Raw genomic sequence first — 26,844 nt, 5'->3', positions numbered from 1 at the left:
CACACTGAAAGATTTAACAGTGATTATAAGCCATCTGTGTCACCTGATGACTAGATTATGTCATACGTGTGTGTTAACAGTCTCACCTGAGGGCAGTCTTTGATATAGTGGCCCTTGTTGAAGCACAGGTGGCACAAGTAGTTGGGTGGGGGTCTTTTGTTCGGTTTTCTTGTTTCAGAAGAGAGGGAAAGGTCTGAGAAATGGTCCGTCAGGGAGTTGAGTCCGTCCACAATATTGTTCAGGGAGCCATAGGGAGACACGTTCTTATACACGTTGTTGTTTAAGGCCTGAAAAATAACACCAGATACAGCCTGTTGTTAACATGAAACTCTGCTTCTCGTGAAATGCTTAGATTACGCGCCAGGTTCCTAAATGTGCTCTCTGTCCTGTTTGCTGTTGTACAAAAAGTAAAGAAAAACTAAACAAAAAAAACGGAAAAAGAACTCCAAGATAATTTCGCTCATTAAATTCGGAACATCTGGCACGAGGCCCAGCTGTGCTCATGAACTGGAAAAGTACTGCGCATGTCCTCAGAGAAACACAGGACAAAGTATGACTCATTGTAAACAAGATGGGAAGCATGTTCCCCCGGCCACCCAGCGGAACATCAGCATTAACGCCATGCACTGCTGGTGGTAAACTATCCGCCGTCCGAATCTGTAGTCTGCTCGGAGACACAGGATGCACTGTTGCGTGCCACCAGGCCAACTGAATTCGCAGAAGATGCTCTCTGAATATTAATAACAGGGAAAGCGCTCCCTGCCTTTCCTTATTTCCCTTTTCGTTCATGTCTTCCTCTTTTCAAACGCAGTCCAGAAGAGACAGACGTGATTTGACCCCTGGGTGAAATTAATCTGATTTTAGCAAATATTCATACAGCCAGGTAATTAACCTAGGAGAAGCCTAACTAATTATCTGGCCTGACATTTAATATCCGAGTGACCGCTCTTGAGAAAAAGAAAAGATGTCAAAGAGTTCGTAGGCATGTGGAAATCCACTGATAAACTCTTTAATATAACCGAAGGGTATGCATCATTTTAGGACACAGGCTTGTGTCTGGGAAATGATGTTACTGTTGATTTTAAATGTTGCACGGCACAGAAACCTTACACTTGGCAACCTAACCAGGGCTGAAAGCCAAATCTCTATCTGGAGACTGTAAGATTGTCTTGCTAACCAGCTCCAGCTTTAAGAGCCGTGTTCATTTATTACTTGTCGTTGCTGTAAATCAAGCACTACAGCTCTGTAGTTTCTCAGTTTCCCATCTGGTGCATGTGTTCCAGCTCTGTGTACTACTGCATCCCTCCTCCAAATGGAAATGTACACATTTAAGTTTTACTGCAGCTTGCGAAATCATTTTTAACAAATAAAAAACAGGAAACTTTGCTCTGTTTACATTCGGAGCATTTCTTCAGTTTGGCTTCAAACCACCTACTGTCAGCCCAAAGGAAACGGATTTCACACACATCTGCTAATGGTGGGGTGAGACGGTTTGTTTATTTTTGCGTGTGTGACTGAGTGACTAGTCCTTGGTAGGTTGTGTGTTTTGTGCCGTGTGGCAATAGATGAGGGGATGGCCAGCCACGGTGTGCCCAAGACAGGCAGAACAAGTGTAGCACATCTGTGAGTGTTTTCACAGGTCCGGTGATGAGGTGTCACACAGCAGGAGGTCAATAAAACACTGCTGTTTTTAGGCCAGGCTTGTGGTGCCACCTGGGAACTTTAAAGGTGCACTGATAAGAGGTAGAGTAATCCAGATAGTTTCTAAATTAACAGTAAAAATATGTTAGGGGGGCTTTTCTGCCTGCAACTGGGTTGTGAAGGAGGCTTTTGAGCAAAGCTGTCAGCAGACGAATCTGCGATAAGCGTGCTCGACTTGTGCCCTGTCGACAGCGACTTCATTAATCTATATCGCAATTTCACTCCAAGCAGGCTGTTGTGTGATCCTTCACCGTGAAAACAACCACATTTCGCATTAGTCATCTCATCATCAAATCTCTGCAGTGGTTTGTTTTGCTTGGCTTAGCCGGTATAGAAAGTTGCAAAATCTCCCCCTCCCTCCACCCCTTAAACCGTTTCCAGACTCTATGTGTGTTCCCTCACTTTGAAACACTTTATACTCTCATGGCATTACACAATTGCGTGTAATGTATAAAGCGAACGCCCCATTTTCAGATGACTTTACGTGTTAAGTGACTTCAAAAGCCCCCTGCGGTTGCCACCATTATAATGAACACTGGCTCTAGATGGTGACTACACCATCCATCCACTACTAAAGTTTCCAACACATAGCGTCACTTGAACAGAGATCTAAGAAACTGGGCTGCAGTGCAATCAACGCTGCTCACTGTGTATTTTTATTTATTATAACACTGCCTTTCTGCCCACGCTGTGTGATCATTTTCTGTATGCGGGAGAGATGGAGGGGTCACTTTTGCACAGAGTGCACTATGGGGTATCAGATTTGCACCGTGCACACATTATCAGCATGTTGGTTCCCTAAAATTACTTGGAGGCACAAAAATAGAGAATATGTAAACAAGGACTGATTTTGTTTGCACAACCTGGTCTATTTGAAGGAGTCAGAGACAGCAGACCTCAGCAAGGGGCTGCAGTGGCCTGCTCTCTCCAGACAGAGGCGTGCAGAGGGTGGGGGGGGATCTATTTCCATCTCCTGCCTCTCTGATTAAAACATATTTTTCCTCACCACATTAACTTTGAGCCATAACTTATAAATATGCTGAAAGCAGACCTCTTCATGTGTAATCATGTCATCTGGGGGAGGGAAATGAGCTGTGTGATATTTAGATCTTGAAAGATTGCACATTAATTTTAATTTTAACATAAGTATTTAATCCATGAGTGGGTTAGTGACATATTTACTGAGTATTTCTGGTGTATTTTTCTCTTCTAGTATTGCAATCATATACACAGAAGCCTACACAATCGTTTTATATTATGTAAAACACTTACATCTGCACATAGCAATAGAGCTACATTCAAAGTAGCCCCACCAAAAATGTTTATTTCATCGGACTATTTTAGGTTTTTGTCCATATTAAAAATATCATGGCGGTTATACCAGAATAGCCTATGTTGCAACCTGCATGCTAAAACATTTGCTGCTCAGACAAACAACACTAACACCGTCCAACTCTCCCTAAAATCAGCCACAGTCTCACAACCTCAGATATCCCGGATTTGTACGTAGCATGCCGTCAGTTCACCTCATTTCGCTGCAGCTGGAAGAAGTTGTTGAGATAGTTGGAGTTCAGGGAAGAGCTCAAATCCGCCGCTGCGGGAGTCTTGCTGAAACTGAGATCCGGGTGGGAAGAGTTGGGTTCGGGTCTGAACGCGTCAAAGGCGCTGGTCTGGTGGGGGTCTTGTAAGGAGAGATAGACCCAGTTGAGAAGTTGAGCCGGCTGGTACACGGAGGCACTCGTGTCTATGGCAGACAGCAAGCTCATCTTTCCATTCAAATGTCCAAACTGGATTTCCACCGCTTCTTTTTTTTCTTTTTTGCTGGACTCGTCTCAAATGTTGCTTTTTTCCCGTCCCCGTCCCCAAACTGATGGCAAGTGCTCCCTTTTCTTCTTCTTCTTTCTGTAAAAGGCCCTGTCCTCCTCACGCCGGGAGCCTCGTCCCACTTAGGTGTTACTCAAAAGTCATGGCGTTAACATGTCAGTATAAAAAGTTTTCCATGGCTCCCCATGGTCCGCTATCTGCCTTTATTGCAGCGGGGCAGAGAGAAGCTCTTTGAATATGCAATGAACGCGGCTCTGCGTCACCGAGGACCAGCAGCCAATCAGCGCGTCGTTTGTTCCAGGAGTCAACCGAGTAACTGCTGTAATAAAGACGGTGTAGATATTCTATTATTTACCAAGTTACTAATATATATGGTTTACTATTTCTCTATTCTTGAGTGGAAACAGGCCTCCCTGATTCTTTATGACATTCAGCCACCTTCTGAAAACACATATTAATATGCTATAAAGAAAAACCTGGATAACTTTAGACATTTAGTCCAGCGGTTAAGAAATCAATAAACTGTGCAGCTTATCAGGACTATGGGGCACACTCTGTCGAGCACGTCCCAGCTTCCAGCCAACCCGCAGATTCAAGGCAGCAGAGTATGGAGAAAACCTTAAAAACGGCTCCCTCTTGTGGCAAAAATCCCTGCATATATCCACGAATCCAGAAGATACTGGCATTCATTTCCTAGAGAGGTTATTCTGGCTCTTAAGTATGACTACTGCTTTCCAAAACCTAATTTTATCTTGTGCTTTTAAATTTGCAGACTTAAATTAGGAGAATTTTAGGAGAACGGACGTTTGCAATGAGTCACATATATAAACTATATTAACAGATATTTCCCATATGTGCATACATTTACAGTAGAGTCATGTGAAAAGCTCTTTCAGTTCTGAGGTGCATATGACACAATAATAAAACAAATAGACCTAACCAGGTTCTAAAATTAGTGAAATACAACTTCAGATGAACAGTAATACATGTGATATTACATTGTAACATTATTTCATTAAAACTAAGCCACAACACACATGGAGTGTGCGAAAAACTAAGCACAATCTGTGATTCAGTAGCTTTTGAACCACCCTTAACAGCAATGAGTTGAAGTAAATGTTGTCTGTGCTATTTTATCAGTCTCTCACATGTGTAGGAATTTTGGCCCACTCTTCTTTCCTTGTGTTGCTTGAGTTTATTGGGGTTTGGAAGCATTTATTTCTGCACAGCTTTCCTGCCACAGCATTTCAGTGTGGTTGAGATCTAGATTTTGCAACACCTTGCCATTGCAGCACTTTGATTCTTTACTTTTTAAGCCATTCTGTTGTAGATTTGCTGCTGTCATTGTCCTGCTGCATGACCGAGTTTCAGCCAAGCCTTAGCTGCCAAACAGATGACCTCACATTTGACTCCAGAATACTTGAGGAGCTCATGATCGACTCAATGACAGCACGGTGCGTAGGACCTGTGGCTGCAAAACAAGCCCAAAACATCATGCCTCCACCACCAAGCTTATAGTTGCTACAAGTTGTTTGTGCTGATATGCTGTGTTTGGTTTTTGCCAAATGTGGCAGTGTACATTGTGGTAAAACATCTCCACTTTGTTCTCATTTGTGCAGACGACATTGTTCCAGGTGTTTTCAATTTGCTCAGATGCAACTTTGAAAACCTAAACTGTGCTAATGTTTTCTTTTTAGAAACAAGAGGCCTTGTGCTGGCAACCCTTTCAAACACGCCATATTTATTCAGTCTTTTTCTAAATGTACTTTGTACATGAACTTTAACATTTAGGAGTCTGAGGCAGAGGCGGGGATGTCAAACTTATTTTACATTACGGGCCACATACAGCCCACTTTAATCTTAAGTGGGCCAGATAAACTTATCTGGGTATCTATCACTGTACAGAAGTTCAACTGCACATTTGAACTCAGAGATAACAACAGAGAAATGCTGCTGAAAAAAAAAAAGAATGACCCTTTGGGCTTAAATTGTAAGAAATAAATGTAAAAAATGACAGACAAGTTCAGATAGTTTGTTACCCAGACTGTCCTGCAGTTATTATAAAACTGAAAGGTTTTGTTAATTAGAAGAAAATGTACATTTTTGTCTTTTTATTGTGAAACAAAAAGTTTCTATAATAGTGAAAAAATGAACTTTTTTGTCGTTTAACTTTTTATCTATTACTTTAGTGTAGTATGAATGTCCATGGGGAGGTCTTTTATTAGTGGGAAGTCCAAAATGTATGCCCTCCTTAATATTTTCCAAAGCAGTCCAGTGGGCTGGATTGGAGTGATTGGAGTTTTTGTCAGGCCAATTATGACCCCATGGCCTTGCTGCTGGGACCCTACTGGGATGTCCCATGAAATTCTCCCATGTATTGAATCTTTCTAATTGTACAATAATGAAGGTCATAGTGTTTGGTGATATAATTCTAACCCTTCCAAAATGGATGGGCAGCAACAATAGGTTCTCCGAGATCACCGCTGATGTCTTTTTGCCTTGGCTTTGAGTTAACACATACCTAAAAACTCCAGACTGGCTAAAAAAGCTTTAGCTTTCATAGAGATGCTGAAATGTATTGATGATCAAAACATATGGCTGCTATTTACCCTCTTAATTCCCAGGTAAGTAGTAAGGGCGTAGTTTGTATTTAGTTGGTTCATTTGAATAAGTAATGATATGGTGAAATGTGTCATATGTTGATGCTCATCTCATCTCACAAAATTTGCAACATTTTTTTCCATGTAGCCTATACTTGACAATAGCATAATAAAACTGGAATAGAAAACTTAAAACATTTGGTGTGCCACCCCAATACTTTTAGTGGCCCCCGTATGGCCATCTGGAGGAGCCTTGTAATATCTTTTCATCATTACGTCCTGAACAAAATCATTGGACATCCTCTTCCCTCCCTGAAGGACCTGTACAGCACTCGCTGTCTCACGAGAGCACGTAGCATCCTACGGGATTTCACAGACCCAAGTCACCGGGTGTTTAAGTGACCTCAGCAACCTGAATCTCCTGCCCAGATTTGGGTTGCCAAGGTCACAGACAAACAGACTCAAGGACAGCTTTTACAATAGGGCAATAGCCCTAATCAATGCTAACAGCTAACCTGATTGGCTACCTCCCTGGACTTTTTTTTGGAGGGCAATAATAATAATGTGCAAGAAACATTCATTAATTTCTTTTATTTATTTATGAAGTCATTCCTTTTTCTTTCTTTCTTTTTTGCTTATACCTTTTTGCGCTTATCACTCCACTTTAAAGTTACTGTGTTGTGTTGTTACTATTTGTGTTGTGTTTTGTTGTGTTTAGTTGTCGAGGTGGGACAGTTTCCATTTTCATTGTACTATTGTACTAGCTATGACTGTGCAATGACAATAAAATGTGTTATCTTATCTTATCTTATCTTGATAAGTAAAACTTTAGAACAGAATTGGTTGTCCTGTCTTCTTTTCTTTCTTTCTTTTTGGCTGTATATGTTCACAAGCCTACAGCATGGTTTCACTTCCTAATATTTTTTTATTTTATTTCATTTTATCTTTTAAAAATTGCTAAGACTTATTACTGCCAGCTACATTAATCATTACATTTTCTTGTAGCTCCAAGAAAATAAAAAGAAATGTACAAAGAAAGGGGATTAACTCAGTCATACACTCAGATATTCTTACCTGAGTAGGGTGTTACCTTCCAGGAACACATCAGTCAAACAACATACCTTTTGTGAAATAATAGCTGTCATGTTTTCCATTAAGTCACCATAGGTCACATATACGTCCAGCAGGGAGTAATTCGTTTTTGTTCATAGGCGTTGTGAAAGAGGACGGCTAGAGAGAGAGAGATGGGTGGGAACCTTGAATGGAAACTCTGCGTCCCACCCACACCACTTAAATACAACCAAGCTAGTCGAAGAAATACAAGCTTCCAGGAAGAGACTGCAAGAAAACTAAAGTAAGTGCTAAAAGCGAAAACAGCTTCCTACACAGACTAAAGCGTTGATTGATAGGTTAGTAAAGGTTATACCTGAGCTGGATCGTGGTGTCGTTTTTTAAGGCGTTTTGCTGCTTTGACGTCTACCGAGCTGCTTGTCTTCTCGAAGCAGTCGCTAGCTGCTCTGTCAACGTTATTACAGACATACCTTTGCCTTTAGCTCAGTCGAGGAAAGCTAGAAAGTACACACGCAGGTCGTAGTTTCGTTTTTGTTGCTTGATATTTTGTTATATTTATTTGTAGTTAGTTAGCTTAATGCGGGAAGCGAGCGAGCCTTCAATGGATTAGACGGATATGGCTACTCTATGTAAATACAGTTGGGAGCCAGTTTAACTTGCGAGCTCTCTAAAATTATTAACGCAGGCCCAAAGCATGGCTGTATGTATTTTATAATTAGCGAGCCAAAGGTTGGTTTCCGAGGACTGTCATAGTAGATTTTTAGCATATTATAACACTGGTCACGATGTTTAACCGGTCCAAAAGTCGCCTAAGTTATAAAGCGAGTAAACTGCGTATGTTACGATTTCCCAATATTAACAGTCACTTTTTTTAAAGACCGCAAACCCTTAAAAGAACATATATGGAGATGTGACTGCTTACAATTTGCAGGGGAAAACAGTCAGATGTGTTCCCCCTGAACAACATTTAAATGTGTTTAAGACAGATTTGAAACTAAACCGTATTTACTCATGTTTGTACACGAAGACCTTAACCTTAATACTCAGCATCAGTGTTTCTGAGCTGGACATCAGCAGTAGTTTAAGATAATGACGTGTGCTGTGTTGTTTTTAAGATAAAATATTCTAATTTGACCTCTGCATTTCCCTGAGTATCTTTCTTGCCCTGTGTGCTTATTCAGATGCAGTAGCAGCTTGTTTTCATCCTCAGTGCATAAAAGCAGTGAAGACTGTTCCAGTTAAGTCAACTGGAGTCAGTTTTACCACGGAATAAATGGGCCTGCTGGAGGACAAGCTTTTCATACTATGCCTAACCAAAATGAAAGTTTCCTTACCATCCCACCACTGAGCTAAAAGTATCTGTGATCACATGACTATGGAATGAAGAGTCTGTCCTTCATTAGGTTTCCATGACCATGGCCTCTACATTGCTACATTAGCAAAAGTTAATGGCGACTAGAAAAAGACTAGTTCAATTCATATTAAGGGAAGAAAGAAACGTAAAATGAGTTTCTTCAATTGTGCATGGCTTGGTTAACAGTGAAAGACAGTTTGGGGTCAGGGATATAAATCGGCTATAAAACCTGTAGTATCACTATACAAACAAGCATTGTGCAAATATTAGACCAGAAGCCAATTAAAGCACATCATTGTTAAATTCAGAAAAGCAGCAAAATTAACGTGCTTTACTGAGGTGTTGTAAACATTTTAAAAACTTTTGTTTATTTATTTATTTTTTTAGTTTTAAACGTGTGAACTTGCCTTGAATAGTAGTTCACACGATTTTAACATGCAGCAGCAGCAACGGTGTAACCACACACTCCAAACCAGGAAACCAAGGCAACACATAGTCATTACCTTTTCACAGTTATAGGTTCTCAGGTCAGAAGTTCATTTCAACAAAAGATTACAAACATAAAGCATACAGATTTTAAAACTTTTAAATGTGGTATTAACAACACCACAAGTTATTGCTAGTAAAGCCAACTAAAGGTAAGTAAAATGTACAAGAAAACTAGATTTTGAGGGAAAACTAACTAAAAAATGAGGAAATGTACTTAGTTTTACTTTTTTTTTTTTTTTTTTTGAGACTTAGACGCACATGATTGTGAGTCAACTGTTTTCACAGAGTCTTGTGCTTTATTGTAATGCTAAATAATTAACTAATATCCAGGAATTCAAATCTTGCCTCTGACAAAGAACCTCTGCGTAACAGAAGATCCTTTCAGCTGGTCCCTTCACTACAGCTGGTAGTTTCACATGTTTGATTTGGCAGATTTTTATACTGGTTGATGAATTTAATTGGGGACATTTTGCTTGTTACACAAATGTGTAAACCACTACATTGTGGAAATACCATTTATGTAATAATTATTTAAAAAAACAAACAAACCCGGAAGTAATAAAAACTTCAGTAACATATAAAACGGTAAAAACAAAACTGAAAGAGCAAATCGGCTCCAGGGGGCTAACCGAAATTAAACTCAAGACAAAAACACTCAAACGTAACATTCATCTTCCATTTTCTGCTCCATGTTAGAGTAAATAATAAAACCTCATTTGAAAATGCTAAACTATAATGACTCTGTTTAGAAATGCGATGCACATTGCATCATTTGCATATTACTTAAAGGTGCAGTTCACATAAACGTTTGATCTTTTACTTTTCTTTTTCATTTTCAACAGATGATGTACTTTTTAATGGAGGCAGCTGCACAAAATGATAATGATGCTGCAGATTCTTATTATTTGTAAGAGGTTATGTTGTATGGTGGGCATCCCTTTGACTGCTCTGTTTTATGTTTAAAGCAATGAGCTACCCTGGATACCCCCCTCAGGCAGGAGGATACCCCCCTCAGGCAGGAGGATATCCCCCACAGGCAGGAGGATACCCACCTCAGCCTGGGGCTTACCCTCCACAACCAGGTGCTTACCCTCCCCAAGCGGGAGGTTACCCCCCACAGCCGGGTGGCTATCCTCCTCAAGCTGGAGGCTACCCACCACAGGCAGGAGGATATCCACCTCAAGCTGGAGGTTACCCACCACAGGCTGGAGGTTACCCACAGGCACCACCTCAAGGTGAGCCACTGTGCAGGACTGTTAAAGTCAGTGCACACTTTTGCACACTTAAGTAAAGAGAAGATTCATTTCTTTGTAAAGATTTTGTGATGTATATAATTCTACTTTCTGCAGCAAGGTTGTTAAATCTTAGCATGTAGCGCTGGTTGCTGCTGTTGATTGATGGATTAATCCATCAGTTAAATGTGTTTATCGTTATGTCCTGTCAAACTCTGACTGTAATGACTGAAGCGGATGAGTCATTTGGTCTCCTGTTCAGAGTCCAGCAGACCTTGAATGTGATCTAATTTTATCTTCAGGAAATCTGCACACAAAACAAGTCTGTTTGCACAACGATACACAGCTCTGCACCGTATATACACAAATTAACTGTTGTTGTATGTGACAATGACACATACAGCAACACGGCCAACTAATAAATATCATTTTCATATCTTACTGATGTATTAAATAAATTAAAATGATTGCCTGTCACTTAACATTAAGCCGAATGCAAAGAAGTTGGAAAGAAAAGAAGTAACATTTATACAACTTTTCATATAATTGCTGATTTGAAGATTTGCTTATTACAGGCTCAATAGTCAGTCTTTATCCGAGGCCAATCTGACGAGCTGCTAGCTGTAGCTTCATATCATTCAGACATGAAAGTGATCTTAATCTTTTTATTAACATGTGTTTTGGTTAATGTGAAATGGTGCCTACTTTCAGTTAAGTGGTGTTTGCAGGCAACTGGGATCATGAGAATTTATACTTAATGGACTGGAGTTCATAACTTTGTTTATGTGTCCTTTAACAACAGTGTTTACAAATTGCTTCGGAAATTCCATTACAACAGAAAGAGGAAAATGATATGATAAAGGAAAATTAAAGTGTATATCTAACAGCAGTGATGACCATTAAGGACAATAAAAGATGACATCACCTAAAAACAAACAACATGACTTGAAGGACATTACTCATGGAAGGAGTACCGTCATATCTAAAATCGAAGAATATGAACGGATTCGTAGTTGGTCAGCATTTCTGCGTTCCAGCTGTTGGCGTTATTCATCCCACATGCAAATTTTAAAATGATCCGTAGAATCTCAAAATGAGCTTTAAATGAAAACAAGGAGCAAGTGCAGTTCCTTAAATTTCCTGAATAGTTTCTTCTTTGTTAACTTGTGCAGGCAGCTGGGGTGGAGGGCCTACAGGTGGATATCCCTCCTTTGGTCTTGATGGCTTATCCAACCCTGGATACAATCCTGGCATGGTAAGTTTGATCTCAAAATATACATCCCAGAAATTTGTAAAATTTTGTTTAATGCATGATCACTGGATTTTTGCCTTAAATATTCAAGTTAGAATTACACGCCATTAATGGAATATCACGCACTTTCACTTTACGGTAAGATGGTTTCAAAATACGTCTCCCTAAATTCTCAGCATTATTGCTTCTTTTTTTTTTCCCTTACCTGTTTTTTTTTCAATTTTTCCTGCATGAAAAGCAGTCATAAACTTAATTTCTGTGTATTGTTCTTAAAGATACCAATGCCCTTTTTTTTACTCTTTGACTTTCCCCATGCATTTTCTTTTTATTTGGTCTGTCAGATGTATGCAATGACATTTTAATAGCTTGGCCACACTTTCTTTGGATTCTTCTTTATATCCTCCTGAGACCCAGAACTATAAATGTTATTAGTGGTTCAATGGAGCATTTTTTTTCCGGGAGGGGTTAAAATTGTTCAGGTTTTATTTCATGACCGAATGATGTGGTGTAATATATAAAAATGGTTAGATGACAGAACCCCATCTGATTACTGAAATGTAAGTTTAACAAAAAACAGAGGAGGACTTAACAGACAAACCACACAAGTCCATCATGGCTAACAAATACTGTGTATTTAATTTAACTGCCCTTCCACATTTCTGAATAAAGGTTTTGCCTCACTCTGCCATCTGCTTCCTAAAGTATGTACATAGATTGAAAATGTAAAGTAGTAAGTCCAGATGTCTGTTAGTAAGGACACTAAAAAAAATAGAAAGCCCATGATATCCCCTCGCCGGTACAGAGGAATAATACAGATTGCATAAATAGTATTTGACGGAGAGGTCTCAGACTCATGCCTGCCCAAACAAAAAAGGAAAACAAAAATGAAGTGTTGGGTCTTAGGAGGATATCATGTATAAACACCAGGAATATTGAACTCAGTTTGAGTATTTACTTGGAAATATTTATTTTAATCATGGTAATTTGACAAACAAGTGTAACCAAAAAAGGTGTGACCAGCTACCTGTATTAAAAATTAAAAAATCTTCAAGAATCTGTGCACATGTTATGGGATGACAATATTTCCAAATCACAGGCTAACCAGATCTCTGGAGCCATGGGGGGGTTTCCTCCAAACACGTCCATGTTTGCCCAAGTCCCTGGGGGCTACCAACCTGCCCCTCAACCTGGTGGGTTTGGTGGCCCCATCCCTAACCAACAGTCATGTGGCCTGTACCCACAGCCAGGAGGAACCATGCCACCACAACAAAACCAGGGTCCAGCAATGGGTTACCCTGGTCAGCCTGGCCAGCCAATGCCTGGATACCCGGGTGCACCATCACCCAACCCATCCATGCCAGGTTATGGAGGAGCACCAGCACCTATGCCTGGGTACCCAAATGCCCCATCAGCAAATCCATCCATGCCAGCCTATGGTGGAGGAGGAGCCATGCCAATAGCTCCACCTATCAATGTAAGAGTAGTGTTTTTTTTTTTGTTGTTGTTGTTTTTTTTTTAACTTATTTGTTTAAAAACAATTAAATGTATTCTTGTTATTCCTCTCTGAATGTGTTTAATGTACTTTGTGTTTACAGTGCAGTGTTGCAAAACTAACTTAATAACCCTTGTTCAAATTAACCTGTTCCAGAGAGGATTCAGGGGAACAATCAAGGACTTTCCTGGAGCTGACCCTCTCAAAGATGCGGAGGTCCTGAGGAAGGCCATGAAGGGCTTTGGTGAGTGTTATGGACATAGACTCTGATCAGGAAGAATAAACTCTATTTTAAGCAAGAACAGAGAAACTTTCCAGTTTAGGTGGGGGGAATTTGAAAAGCTTTATACTGTCTGACTATGTAAATTGTTCTATCTTGTGCAGCTTAAACATCCCAGAAAATAGGCAAATAGGCAAGACACTCTGGATATTGTACATTTGGGAAACTGTGTTCTGTTTGTTCTTCTGGGAATAATCCCATTTAATATTTTACCTGATTCACAGCCTGATAAATAAGCACATGTTTAGCAGGGTAGCCTTTTTAAAACTATGGGTGAATAGTAGGGCTGCAACGATACTCGTATCGATATTGAACCGTTCGATACAGTGCTTTCGGTTCGGTACGCATATGTATCGAACAATACAAAATTTGTAATTTATTTTATCAACTTTCCTTCTGACGATGCTGTCTGTGTTGAGCGCTCAGTGAATCTGCGTTCGACTACTCCGCCTATGCTGCACTGTCGAGCGCAGATCCACTGAGCGTTCAACACAGACAGCATCCTCAGAAGGAAGAGCGCAGGGCAAGCTAGCGAGACAGAAGTTAAGCTCTCCTTGCAACATGGCAAATTGAACCTCCCCCACCCTCATTCAGATCTGGCGTTTGGAATTATTTTGGTTTTCATGTGACGTATGACCCTGAAGGTAAGCCCGTCATGAACTAAAGTAGGGCTGCCACGATTAGTCGACTAGTCACGATTACGTCGACTATCAAAATCGTCGACGACTGATTTAATAGTCGACGCGTCGTTTGAAGCTTTGTAAGATCCCACAAGACGCAGGAATAAGTAGTAGGATTTAAGAGTGTAGTAACGGACTGTAACAGAAAATGGCAGCACTGCATGTACAAGGATGCCAGCTGCCGTTAAACCCCGAAGAAGAAGCAGCAGCGTCCCAGAATTCATAGCGCAGCCCAGCTCAGTTTCCAACAATGGCGGCAGCTAGTTAGTTTTAATATTACTCTTATTATTCTTTCTGGGTCACAAAATAAACGTTTAACATATTTTCAGGCGAGAATGTAGCTGTGTAAACCTCAAATATCTGCTCAGTTTATCAAGACACCACATATTTTCAAAAGCGCTCCGACGTTTTCGGAGACGTCTGTTACCCACTAGCTTGATAGCGAGCCGGGGGCTAGGCTCACTAGAGCCGTGAGAACACCGGACTCCCGGCAAATCGTTTTCAAACCCACCGCCATCTTTCGCTACTCAGGTTAAACATGATATATAAGTAGGGATGGGTATCGTTTAGGTTTTATCCGATACCGGTGCCAAATCGGTACTTTTGAAACGGTGCCGGTGCTTAAACGGTGCTCGAGCCGGTGCTTAAAGAATGGAGAACACAAAATTGGTCCAAAAACCTCTCATGTTCAGCTGTTTTTTGTAAAAAGATAACAATGTTAGCCTTTTCTGCAGCTATGGGGCATATATGGTATCACTCTTGGCTGGAAGCAGTGCTTAAACAATGGAAAAAACACAAACTTTGTCCAAAACCTCTCATGTTTAACTGTTTTCCACTTTTTCTTTGGTCATTTTAGCCTTTTTGGCCAGGGTGAAGGGAGTATCTGCCATCAAACAAGAGGACAGCGGCATGTAGCTATGATGATGTTTGCTAGTTCACCTTACATGCATTAATGTAATAACGTGGTTAGCCTACTCAACGTAAATTAGCTACTCACGCAGAGAAGAACGGCTGCTGCTGCCATCATCATCCGTCATCATTTCTGCTACACTGGCAGGGCTAGGGGCCAGGACTCTCCTCTTTGTGTTTTTTGGGGGATGTTGCATAACAGGCAACCCACCCGCAGTAGATGTGCACGGTGTGAGGTCTCGCAGCACGCTATCAAATACGGCGCATTTCTGGGCTTTTAAAAAAAAACGCTATGCGTCGCCAGCTGTTTAATCGGATTCTTGGTGTTACCTCCTTTGACAGTATCACAGTATCAGCTTAAAGCACTTGTTGCAGGCTGCTGAGTTTGCATATTTTGCTATGAAGTACAGCCAGACTTTGACCGCTTAGCCTTGGACATTTTTAATCTGTAGCTCTGCTCTAACAGAACGTACGTACCTGGCCCCGCCTACTATCCTCGGAAACGTAAAATGATTGGCTAGAAGTGTATCACAGCTCAGGAAAAAAAAGCACCGAAATAAAGCACCGAAATGTGCGCTGCTTTTCGGTCTGGTTACTACCGTTTATGTCAGAACCGGTGCCATCATGGCACCGGACACCGGTACCCATCCCTAAATATAAGTCACTTAGATAACTTAACAATGTTATTGTTTGGCTTTTTTTTTTTTAGTATTTTATTTGTTCCTGAGTAAATCTGTTTGGCTGAGATTAAAGTTATAGTTTTTACACAGCTGAATAAACATCAAGCAGACAGCTGATTATCAGAAGTGTGAGATGCTGGAGAATTTACTCCGGTGTCCTGTTATATTTTAGATAGCAAGGAGTTTATTAAACTTCACCGAAACAATCTGCAAATTTCATTAAAATTTAATAAACTATCATCTTGTCTTTATTTTTAGTTAGCACAGACCTTAAACACTTAAAGCTGTAAGCTAATGATAGTTATATAAGAGCAGATGCTGCTGGTGCAATAAGCTGTACGTTTTACGTCCAATGGATGATGATCTGATTAGTCGACTAATCGCAAAAATAATCGGTGACTAGTCGACTATCAAAATAATCGTTTGTGGCAGCCCTAGACTAAAGTAAAACAGTATGTTGGATGTGCCACGCAATGCTCAATTACATGGGTGGGAACTAGTGTGTTAGCACAGTTAGCTCGTTAACGTGTTGGCCGTCTAGCCCCACACACGGGGCGATCAGGGGTAGCTCGTTAAAGTCATTTCAACGAGATTAACGCTGACAGCACTAGTGGGAACACAACGAATATGACTGCACATTTACACCGACATCATCCTAGTGCAAAGACAAGTGGACAAAAACAACAAGCATGCATGCTACAAACTTTACCCGAGTCATTTAGACAGCCGTTAGCACATGATTCTCCTTATGGGGACCTGATATGTTTAATATTGTGGCGAGCTCAGACAAGGAGGAGACGGAGGTGTCGTTTGGTCTTGCTTCCCGTGAGCTAGCCAGGGAGCACAGCCGTTTATTGACATCTGCAGAAGAACACTGCCGCTAGCTAACTGCTCAGCGTGGCAACCGCACAGCAACAACAACAACAACACACAGGGCGCCCTCTGACCCCGGAAGGACACACCGTCGCAGCGAGAGGGCGTCACCTGTCACTATGGCAACATAAACAAAACATAACTGTACAAACAGAACCCCGAACAGCCCTGACCCGCTACATAGCCCCCACCTAAGGGGTCAGTCGTCCCCGACGACCCCATTACCCCACACAAAGTCCTGCAAATGTCCAGGTGCCTTATTTTGGCGCACCGGCTGGTCACGACCGGCGGGGGAAAAGTCACTCGGGTCAGAACATGGGGTGCCACCATCATCCCACTTCTGACACCAATGTGGCGAGCTCAGACAAGGAGGAGACGGAGGTATCGTTTGGTCTTGCTTCCCGTGAGCTAGCCAGGGAGCACAGCCGTTTATTGACATCTGCAGAAGAACACTGCCGCTAGCTAACTGCTCAGCGCGGCAACCGCACAGCAACAACGACAACACACAGGGCGCCCTCTGACCCCGGAAGGACGCACCGTCGCAGCGAGAGGGCGTCACCCGTCACTATGGCAACATAAACAAAACATAACTGTACAAACAGAACCCCGAACAGCCCTGACCCGCTACAATATGCTGCTGAGAATATAGCCCAGAAGAAGCGTATAGTATAGCTTTTATTTTGGAAAGAGCCATTTCTCTGTAATAAACTCTCTTTTTCAAAGATGAGTGATTCCTCAATCAGATACAGGGCTCGCAAAATCGCTAGCCCGACGTCCCGGGGCTAGCGATTTTTTTTCCAGTCGGGCTACCAAAATCTATCTCTTCCCTGCCCGTCGGGCTATTGTAGGAAGGAAAAATATATGTCAATGCTTTTGCATTCTTTTGGAAATGTAGCTGGGTAATTATGTCATTGGCATCGGGGAGCCACTGTCAATATGTGACATATTGAAATCGCGTTTGAATTTGCGCTTGTTTTTTTTGCTTTCACTTTGCAATCAGGCGAACTGTGTATAGAGAGCGACAGCACTGATTGGTGAGTGATGATAATTTGTGCACCAATTCCTCTGACATCGTCTTATCAATCGTTAGCTTACTATGCAAACATGACAAGTGAAATCTCCCGCAGCAAGCTTAAACATGTGAGCGGTTGATCGCGCAGAGAATCGCTGACCGTTATGTGTGTGTGTGCGTGTGTAAAAGCAGCAGGATATATATTTTAGTTCTGGGGTCCGTTCTTCGTACCTCGCTAAGTAAGTTAGCTGGATTTGATTGTTGACGATTTCGCGTGATCTTGGATCGTTCGGTTCCCCGAAGCTCATCCGGGACTTGCTGTCGTAGCAACAGAGCCGTAAGCGTAAACCTGCTCGGTAGCAGGTTTACTTTATGTAAACAGGATTAGATCGCGGCCACTCAGGTATGTCCGCTTCATTTATACGAAAGCAACAGCGATATTCCACCACTGTTTCACCATAAATAAATAACATCAATGTAACCAAAGATAATGCAGCACCTGATCCTTTTATTGATTTCACACAGATACATACAGGTCATTTCCTAAAAAAGGGAAATGTACTATTAACATTCTATTACATGTATGTGATTATTACAGATGTAATTCATATTTCAGAGTAGCAATTGCAAATTACTTCGTGTAATCAAGATGAGAGACCACGGCTATAAAAGCGAAGGTGGATTTGGGAAGCCTGTCGCAGCCATGTCCTGTCCGTATACGCGAGCAGCCCATTGCGGAAGGTGCAAGATTGATAAGGGGAGTCCTCAGAATTCAGCGTATATTGCGGGATAGACAGGATCCTTTAGCTCAGCGCGACAGTGTGCTCATAGAGAGATATCGATTTTCCCACGAGGGTATTATTTACTTAACCAACTTGTTGACGAGGGGGTGCAGGACCACCACCTGTCTTTTTTTTTGCTCTGCCCTTTTCTTGGTTGCTGTTATGAACAAACAAACAGATTATTTCAGGGTCTCTTTCCAAGAGACGAAAAGCAATATAAGTGATAAATATTACCATTCTGTAGAATATTCTTATATTTCACTTTTACTTGTTCCCATGTTCTAGTGGGTCCTGTTGTGGCTCTAATGTGGAAGGGGATATAATATAACATAATATAATGTAATATAATATTGGATAATATAGTGTAATATAATAAATCTACCCTACCGCCTACTGGTGTTGGCCAGAGGGGCCGATGGCGCGATATGGCAGCCTGGCTTCTGTCAGTCTGCCCCAGGGCAGCTGTGGCTACACCTGTAGCTGCCTCCACCAGTGTGTGAATGTGAGAGTGACTGAATAGTGGCATTGTAAAGCGCTTTGGGTGCCTTGAAAAGCGCTATATCAATCCACTCCATTGTTATTGTTATTATTAAATCACTTACGAGTTTAATTTGTCAGCAACTTTCTGCCAGCCCTCTCTCCTTGCTTTTGCAGCCTTTGCAGTGTTCCCTTGCGTTCTGATTAAACTCTGAAACTCCTGAAATCCCTCACTCAAGAGTTCTTGCTCTGCTGCCGAAAAATACCGAGCACGCTCCTTCGACATTTGCGCCGACCAATCAGAGGGTTGCCGATCAATGTTTCTACTATCGATGCGTAGCCCCTTTTACGATACCCAGTGATCTCACATTACTTCATCCAGCTGTACTAATCGTCAACAGCAGGTGTGTTCGGAGAACCGGATTAGCGAGCTCACAGTTAGCGCGATGATTTGGTCTTGGATGTGTTATTTGATCTTGGATGTAGTAAGTGACGTACGAAGAACGGGCCCCTGGTGAGCCAAATAAGACAGGTCAGGGTGAAGAAGTGACACAAAGAAAAGCTTACCACAAAACGGAAAAGTTATGACAAATCAGACTACAAGACAAAAAGAAAGTGCAGCTTTATGGTTTCATGGACAAAAGAATTTCTGTGGCTGCAATATGACGAGCTATATAATCGGGGCTGCACATAAGTGGTCCGCAGGTGCGCATTCGCTGTCAAAAAGAAAAACAAAAAACGCACACAAGATATGAAGTTGCAACGCGTGTTTGCATACATAAGATTTTCTGGAGGAGGACAGACATTTGTTTAAAACTCTTAAAGATGTCGAAGAAGCTCCTTTAAGCAATTACTTTGGTGTTCCTCCACCTCCAAAGAAATGTCAGATGGAATCCGAACCACAAAAGAAGCGCGTATCCTCGGAAAAGTGGTTGCAGGACGTGAGCTGGCTTCAAACAAATGATGAACACACAGAGATGTGGTGCAGAATGTGCCGTGAAAATCCCACTCTAGCGGACAAAAACAGTGCTTTTTATATGGACGCAAACGCGCGTTGCAACTTCTGGTGCGCGTCTTTTATTTTGACAGCGAATGCGCACATGCGGACCACTTATGCGCACCCGTGTAAATAACATAATGTTCTGCCGGGTGTGTTGTTGGTTTTCTCTCGATTTCTGAGTCGACAAGCGCCTTTGTTACTGGGACCAGTCATTTTAAGAAAGGCCCCCATTAGAACCCATGAGAAATGCAAGAAATGCATTATTGCTCAGTCTGCAATATCTTTCCCAGAACAAACACCAATTGCAAATAACATACTAAAAATAAACCTGAAAAATCTGTTTAGAACAGTGTACTATGTTGCAAAGAGTGAACTACCACTGGCAAAATTTAGCAGTCTTTGCAAACTTCAAAAAGCAAATGGCCTAGATCTTGGTTCCACTTGCCTCTTACCCGTGACTTCGGTGGAAATTTCAAATTCAGGATCTGACACAGACTGATTCATGTCCTACACAGTTCTTACAAGTTCATAGAAATTTCTGTTCAATTAGAACCAAGTATTTGAGTTGCTGATTGTAATTTTTATACAATGTTGCAATTTGTTTTTCAACAATTTTTTGATTAATGTTTTGTTTCCTTTACAATATTATACTTTAATGTATAATATTGTAAAGGAAACAAAACATCAATCAAAAAATTGCTCTCTTTTTTTTTTTTAATTCGGGTTATTGGGCTACCAAAAACTGAAGAGTCCCTGCCCGAAGGGCTACCAGGGATTTTGAAATTTTGAGACCCCTGAGATAGATAGATATATATATATATATATATATATATATATATATATATATATATATATATATATATATATATATATATATATATATATATATATATTTTTTTTTAATTACTTTTGTTTCAGCAACATTAAATTTAAAAACTGTACTTTTGAGTTAAAATATATATTTATAATTTTTAATAAATGACAAATTAAAAGGGCATGAACATTTTTTTTGTATCGAAAAAATATCGAACCGTGACACCAAAGTATCGAACCGAACCGTGAATTTTGTGTATCGTTGCACCCCTAGTGAATAGTCATTTATTGTCATTAGCTCAACACAGCCCTAGTTTTCTTCTTTTCTATGCCATTTTCATTTCATTCATAGTGTGAATTAAATGTGAGAAGAAGCCAATTTTTTTTTTTTTTTTTTTTTTTTTTTTTTTTTTTTTTTTAAATTGATCTGTGCCTGACTTGACATCTCTGACTTGTCTGCGCAGGAACTGATGAGCAAGCCATCATTGAGTTGCTCGGGAGTCGGTCCAACAAACAGCGCGTTCCTTTGCTCCGGTCTTACAAAACCGCCTATGGCAAGGTAACGATTCTCATAACTAATGCCTTTTTCTTTTTTTCTTTTTTTTTCTCTTAGTACTGTGTATACAAACAATTTGCCAAAATAGAAACATGACTTTGTCTCATTACATAGCAGTAGGTAAATCATGCTAATAGACCATGTGCACGAGAAAATGCTAACTTCCTGGTTTGAGACCGGATGTGGGGTTGTACATTTCCGGTAGCTTTACTTTGCGGTCAATCACTACTGCGAAGATATACTCGAAAATCATGTCCAAAACTTGAAAACGGAAAGATCGCGTTAAGTTACAAAGAGCAGAAGGTGGGAACACTCACCACTGTTGTGTCATAAAAAGTCGAATGATCAATTTTGACGTTTAAACAGTTTAGATCGATCACTTGTTTACATCACTCAACACAAGCAGAACTGCATTACAAAATCAGAAGACACATCGTCCACATTCAGAAGCACATCTCTGTATAGTGACTGGTCTTATGATTTAAACAGGCAAATGTTCAGCATTCAAACTACAGGTGAAGAATAGTCAAACCAGATGTTTCCCCTTTATGTCGATATCAGCTAGTCAAGTACACACCTACACAGCATGTCAACAAACCGTGAAAAAAGCCACACAAAAAATGAATGATTGCTGGTAACGGTTTCTATACATTAGTATTTACGAAGGGTATGTTGTGACTTATCTTCAAAATTACAGTGGTCCCTCGCTATAACGCAGTTCACCTTTCACCTCGCTGTTTCGCAGATTTTTTTTTTAGTGCAAGTTTGCATGCTTATTTTTACGTTACATTGTGTCCTGCGTCCTGATCGCTGCAGACGATCTCCTCCGTGACGTCTCTCCTGTACAGTACAGAATCGCTGCATCGATCGCTAGCAGTGTGACTCTGAAGTGCAGTACTGTATGTCGACGAAACGTTTTGCACCATCAAAAAATAAAATTGGCTACTTGATTTCACCTATCGCTGGTTATTTTTAGAACATAACACCCGCGATAAACCAGGGACCGCTGTTTACAGATACTGAGAAATATAAAATTTGAATCCCTTTTCTCTTTTGCTCTGAGGCGCGGGGGAAAAAATATCGACAAGTCGATGGACATCATTTACAGATATATTGGGTAAATGCCCAAGACATCTATAGAAATGTAAATCGCCGCTTGATTCATTCATTTGCTTAACTTGTTTTGGACCCTAAACAAGGCGCGAATAGGACACCGGAAACAAAGCTCCCCACAGGAGTTTCCACACCGGAAGTAGCATATGCTAACGTGCACATAGTCTATCGTGCCGGTCAGATTCAGAGGGGATTGAATGTCCTTAAAGCTGATTGTTGTTAGGCCACAGTGGAGTGTTTTGCAGCAAAATTTTCAAGGAGCAGTTAACGATGGTTTTGAACAATCCCCGCTTTCAGGATCTGATTAAGGATCTGCACTCAGAACTGTCTGGGGATTTCAGGAAGCTTGTCATGGCCATGCTGAAGACCCCCACTGAGTTTGATGCCTCTGAACTCAACAGTTCCATAAAGGTAAATACTGAGAAAATGCATGTTGGTGTGTCGCATCATAACGAAGGTCTGAATGCATGCTCATTGAAAAGACATACACAGGCTGCTGCAATCCAGACAAAGAGGTTCTTATGATAGCATTATTCTGTCCTCTTAATAGGGAGCTGGAACTGATGAGGCCTGTCTAATTGAGATCCTGTCTTCTCGCTCCAATGCTGAAATCAAGGAGATTAACCGTATTTACAAACAAGGTTTGATGCTTGAGGGTTTTTTTTGGGGTTTTTTTTTAAATGCTGCTTTTCCTCACTGCTCTCTTAACCTTAGTCTCACAGCATGACACCACTGAGATTGATTGCATAGAGGATAAGCTTAGTGTATTTAGATGTGGGTAGCACGATAACGCCTATAAATTCTGATTTGATAGCAAGAAAGCTGTCGCAATTCTAATATCAAAACATATAAAATAAGGGTATTATTTTAATTACTTAATCATTCACTGTTTGCTCTTTTAGCTCTTTATATTTATCTACTTGTGTCCCATTTTCCCCTTTGTCACTAATCTGGGCTACAAAATATTCCCAGATAGCTGTTTGTAGTATATTGATCTGAGAAATTTAGTCACATTTGATATTTTTCTCACATTTGATATGTTTAAAAAAAAAACATCATATTTGCCATATCAGAATACAAGAAGTCACTGGAGGATTCAATTAGTGGAGACACCTCAGGCCACTTCCGCAGGCTCCTGGTCTCTCTCGCTCAGGTATAGTTGTGAAACACTTGTGCACCACCTGCTTTTGTTAGAAACTACTTTCGAATTTGTACTAGGAAATGTGCTGCTCTCTGTTTTGCAGGGTAATCGGGATGAACGAGAAAATGTCGACATCTCGCTGGCTAAACAAGATGCTCAGGTAAAACCTCCGGATTTCATGTTGTTGACTTATGTTCAGTGATTCACCTGCATGTCTTAAAATGGTCAATCCTTGATTTCTTTGAGTGCAAGGACATTCAGTTTGTCACACCTGGCTTTTGTCTAAACAGGCCCTGTATGCTGCTGGAGAAAACAAACTGGGAACAGATGAGTCCAAATTCAATGCCATTTTATGTGCCAGGAGCAAATCCCATCTCAGAGCAGGTATAAATTCTGGATTAGTAAACAAAGGCAAATCTTTGGCGTCCTTTTCAGTCTGTTTACCTGTTTCCTGTGGATTTGTGGTTATGTGTGTAGTGTTCCTGGAGTACCAGCAGATGTGCGGTAGGGATATTGAGAAGAGCATCGGCAGGGAAATGTCTGGCGATCTTGAGAGTGGCATGTTGGCAGTGGGTAAGAATGCGCACACGCCTATTCAAGTTTTTACTTAAAAGAGCCACTCCCATGTGCTGGGAAAGTTAGACTGTGTGCTATGTAAAAGGTCAATGATTGTAGAGGCATGCACGCAGTAAAGGATTCACTATTAACTATTAAACTGCCTTACTGGATTAATACTGTACTGCAGTTAACTTTGCTAAATGTGTTGTACAGATGCAAGGGTCCTTCAAATGCTTAATCTTTGTTTTGTCTTGCCCTCCTCCTTCTCCCCCTTTTGCCATCAATTCACAGAGATATGGTAGAGTAACCTGTTTTTTTTTGTTTTGTTTAGATATTATTTCTATTTTTTGTGAACTCTTTCATTAGTTTTCCACATCCCCTCTGTGTTATCATTCTGAGTTTTGTGCAGTGCAGTGTTGAAAGTTTGCCACAGTTTTGGTTTTTTTTGTTTTGTTTTTGGTTTTTTTTTTGTTTTTTAATTTGCTCTAAAGCTTCAACCAATACCTCACCTGATAGGTTTGTAGCTTGAACCTATTCGCTGGAGCGTTAAGGACAATTTGCTACACAGCAAAACAAGACACGAGTTCTTCATGTTTCTCGTGCACGGGAGAGAACCGGACAAACGCCGTTCCTTCGCTTGACCCCAGTTGCTCTCGTCCGCTCCCCCGTAACACTGCTCTTTTATTGAGGTTACATGAATATGCATAGGTTCATTAACATACGACGTCTACATACAGACAAAGAGTACCGTGTGTGTGTGTGTGTGTGTGTGGGTGTGGGTGGGTGTGTGGGTGGGGTCAGAGTGTGACCCCATAAATGACTTCCCTAAACCTGCTGGTCTGGAAGTCCAACAGTTCATCTAAACAAAAGGCACTTAGCCTAAAACAGATATAGCCACGTTTATCCTACCATAAAACAATAAGAGAAGGTTCGACCTCTCCCATGCTCCCAGAGTGCTCTCTAATGCACACAAAGTTTGCAGACTGGTAGAGGTTTGATCCTTGATAATCTAAAACTAATTATAAAACTCTAAGCATATATAAGTAGATATTTCTAAGCATAAATGACAATCAACAATACAAAACCTAACATCACCTTTAGGGCTTAGAAGAATTTTTCAGCTTTATTGCTTTATGTAGATGCTCAGGTGGTGGTGGAGTAAATATCATGTGAATATTTAATGTCACATTTACTATTTCACAGTAGATTTGAGCCTGACGTTGATGTTGATGTTGTTGTGTTTTCTGTTGGGGTGTTTTTTTTTTTTTTGTTTTATGTTACTTAATTTGTTTCACCTTGCTGTTATTGTTGTGGATACATCAGGAAGTCCGGTTTAATAAGATTTAAATAACATAACACAATTAATAACATTCAGATACTTCTTTTTAAGAAGTTTTTTTTGTTGTTGTTTTGTTTCCATTTCACAGATGTCATTTTGTGGTGTTTTAGAGAAATAAACTGCTTTTGTACAGTTAATAATATATTGTTGTTGTCTTGGTAATGACTTGGTTTTCTCTGTTTTAGTGAAGTGCATTAAAAATACACCTGCATATTTTGCTGAAAGACTCTACAAGGCCATGAAGGTGAGACAGCCTGTTCCCTTTCTATGCGTTACTAAATAGATGGAGCATCATATTCATTTTTTGTGCGTGTTATTTTTTTGTGTGCAGGGAGCTGGGACAAAAGACAAAACTCTGATCCGGATCATGGTCTCCCGTTCCGAGGTTGACATGCTGGACATTCGCCAGGAGTATTTGAAAAATTACGGCAAGTCTCTGTACACTGCGATCTCTGTAAGTATCCACTATAATACAAAAGCACTGTATCCACTAAAATCTGTTTTTAAGAGACCGATGTTTAATTTTCTTGGCCTGTGTTGAACAGGGAGACACATCAGGAGACTACAAGAAACTCCTACTCAAGCTCTGCGGGGGCAGTGACTGAAAAAGGGAGACGTTCTGTCGACTTCTTTACAGATGTTTCTTCAAATATAATCTTTCTGAGTCATCTGTATGCACTATACACACACTGCATACTTGCATGCCATGTCAATGCTTTCAATGCAAAATTTACCTAGCTTTGAAAAGCTCATACATATTGTTGCCTTTCTATGCAAAACATGTTTTATATATATTTTTTGTTTGTACTATATTGGCCGGATATGACAGTACATGGATTTACAAAATAGATTTGTAAGAGTTTACATTGGATTTTGAAGAGCTATATATATATTTTAAAAGATTTTTTTTTTATTGTGCCAATATGATCAGATACTGAACTGTATCTGATGTTTAGCAGCTAGCTCATGTGAGGCATATAATACATAGCAGCTAAGTACCAAAGTAAAAGATGATGCTTGCAATTGTACAATCTCTTCTCTATATTTTTTTTCTAGTCTTGAGTTTTGTTTCTAAAAGCTATGTTTGCAGTAGTTTTGTCACATAAAGGTCACTATAGTTCATCATTGAGCATGATGTTTCATAATTAAGGTGCCATTTTCAGGGGATTCAGGAAATAAATACTGAGAATGTACACTGGGATTGTTTTTTTTGTTCATTCAACCATAAAACTGCAACAAACTCGATGAAAAGGCTTTAGGAAACGGGCATACACTCTAGTGTATGTCACATCCATTTATTGGATCACAAGCGCAAGTGGATTCTGGTGAAAAGGCGTTGTGAATATATGAATATGGCAGTAATGCTTTTTTTTTTTTTTCTTTTTTTTTTTAGAAGAAACCAAGTTTAGTTACATTTTTATTTGTGTCACACCACATTACCAACATCTGTTGCCTCAAGCAGACAAACCCTTGCACAATACAGTTGTCTAAAAAAAATGTTAATACATAGTGCAGCAGATAACATTACAGAGAAATTGTTCACAGGTTGTTCAAAGCCATTTGAAAAATCCATAAAGATGATAATTTGGCCATTGATGAAGGCAAGAATTTTTTTT

At 40.4% G+C, this 26,844-nt stretch overlaps 2 protein-coding genes across 2 annotated transcripts in view; one reads left to right on the top strand and one right to left on the bottom strand.

The window, feature by feature from the left end:
* Positions 1-3,762, bottom strand: part of zcchc24 (zinc finger, CCHC domain containing 24) — a 51,390-nt gene extending 47,628 nt beyond the window's left edge. The window contains exons 1-2 of the mRNA XM_086259368.1: positions 3,228-3,762; positions 87-287 (exon numbers count right to left, since the gene is read on the bottom strand). Of these exons, the coding sequence (XP_086115494.1) occupies positions 87-287; positions 3,228-3,467 (441 nt within the window). The 5' untranslated portion in view covers positions 3,468-3,762. The remainder of the gene's footprint in view (positions 1-86; positions 288-3,227) is intronic.
* Positions 3,763-7,322: 3,560 nt separating this feature from the next.
* On the top strand, positions 7,323-26,427 carry anxa11a (annexin A11a). The gene is made up of 15 exons (XM_086259367.1): positions 7,323-7,479; positions 10,005-10,274; positions 11,444-11,526; positions 12,767-12,997; positions 13,172-13,259; positions 20,986-21,080; positions 22,488-22,601; positions 22,741-22,831; positions 23,264-23,343; positions 23,435-23,491; positions 23,622-23,715; positions 23,809-23,904; positions 25,414-25,472; positions 25,560-25,682; positions 25,774-26,427. The coding sequence occupies exons 2-15, from the start codon at positions 10,007-10,009 to the stop codon at positions 25,831-25,833; spliced, it is 1,539 nt and encodes a 512-aa protein (XP_086115493.1). The 5' UTR covers positions 7,323-7,479; positions 10,005-10,006; the 3' UTR covers positions 25,834-26,427.
* Positions 26,428-26,844: the final 417 nt, after the last annotated feature.

This window comes from Aulonocara sp. 'chitande type north' Nkhata Bay, linkage group LG13 (assembly GCF_057382095.1).
Source record: "Aulonocara sp. 'chitande type north' Nkhata Bay isolate Kocher_YH1m ecotype deep benthic linkage group LG13, A_spYH_male_GT1.1, whole genome shotgun sequence".
Classification (NCBI taxonomy): Eukaryota; Metazoa; Chordata; class Actinopteri; order Cichliformes; family Cichlidae; genus Aulonocara; species Aulonocara sp. 'chitande type north' Nkhata Bay.
This window is presented reverse-complemented; position numbering and strand designations above follow the sequence as displayed.

What these genes read in the sequence shown, in the direction of transcription:
- anxa11a (XM_086259367.1), top strand. Translation starts at nt 10,007, where the DNA reads ATGAGCTACCCTGGATACCCCCCTCAGGCAGGAGGATACCCCCCTCAG. An exon ending in CAATAGCTCCACCTATCAAT is followed by an intron (nt 12,998 to 13,171) that starts GTAAGAGTAGTG and finishes AACCTGTTCCAG; the next exon opens with AGAGGATTCAGGGGAACAAT. An exon ending in GAGTGGCATGTTGGCAGTGG is followed by an intron (nt 23,905 to 25,413) that starts GTAAGAATGCGC and finishes TCTCTGTTTTAG; the next exon opens with TGAAGTGCATTAAAAATACA.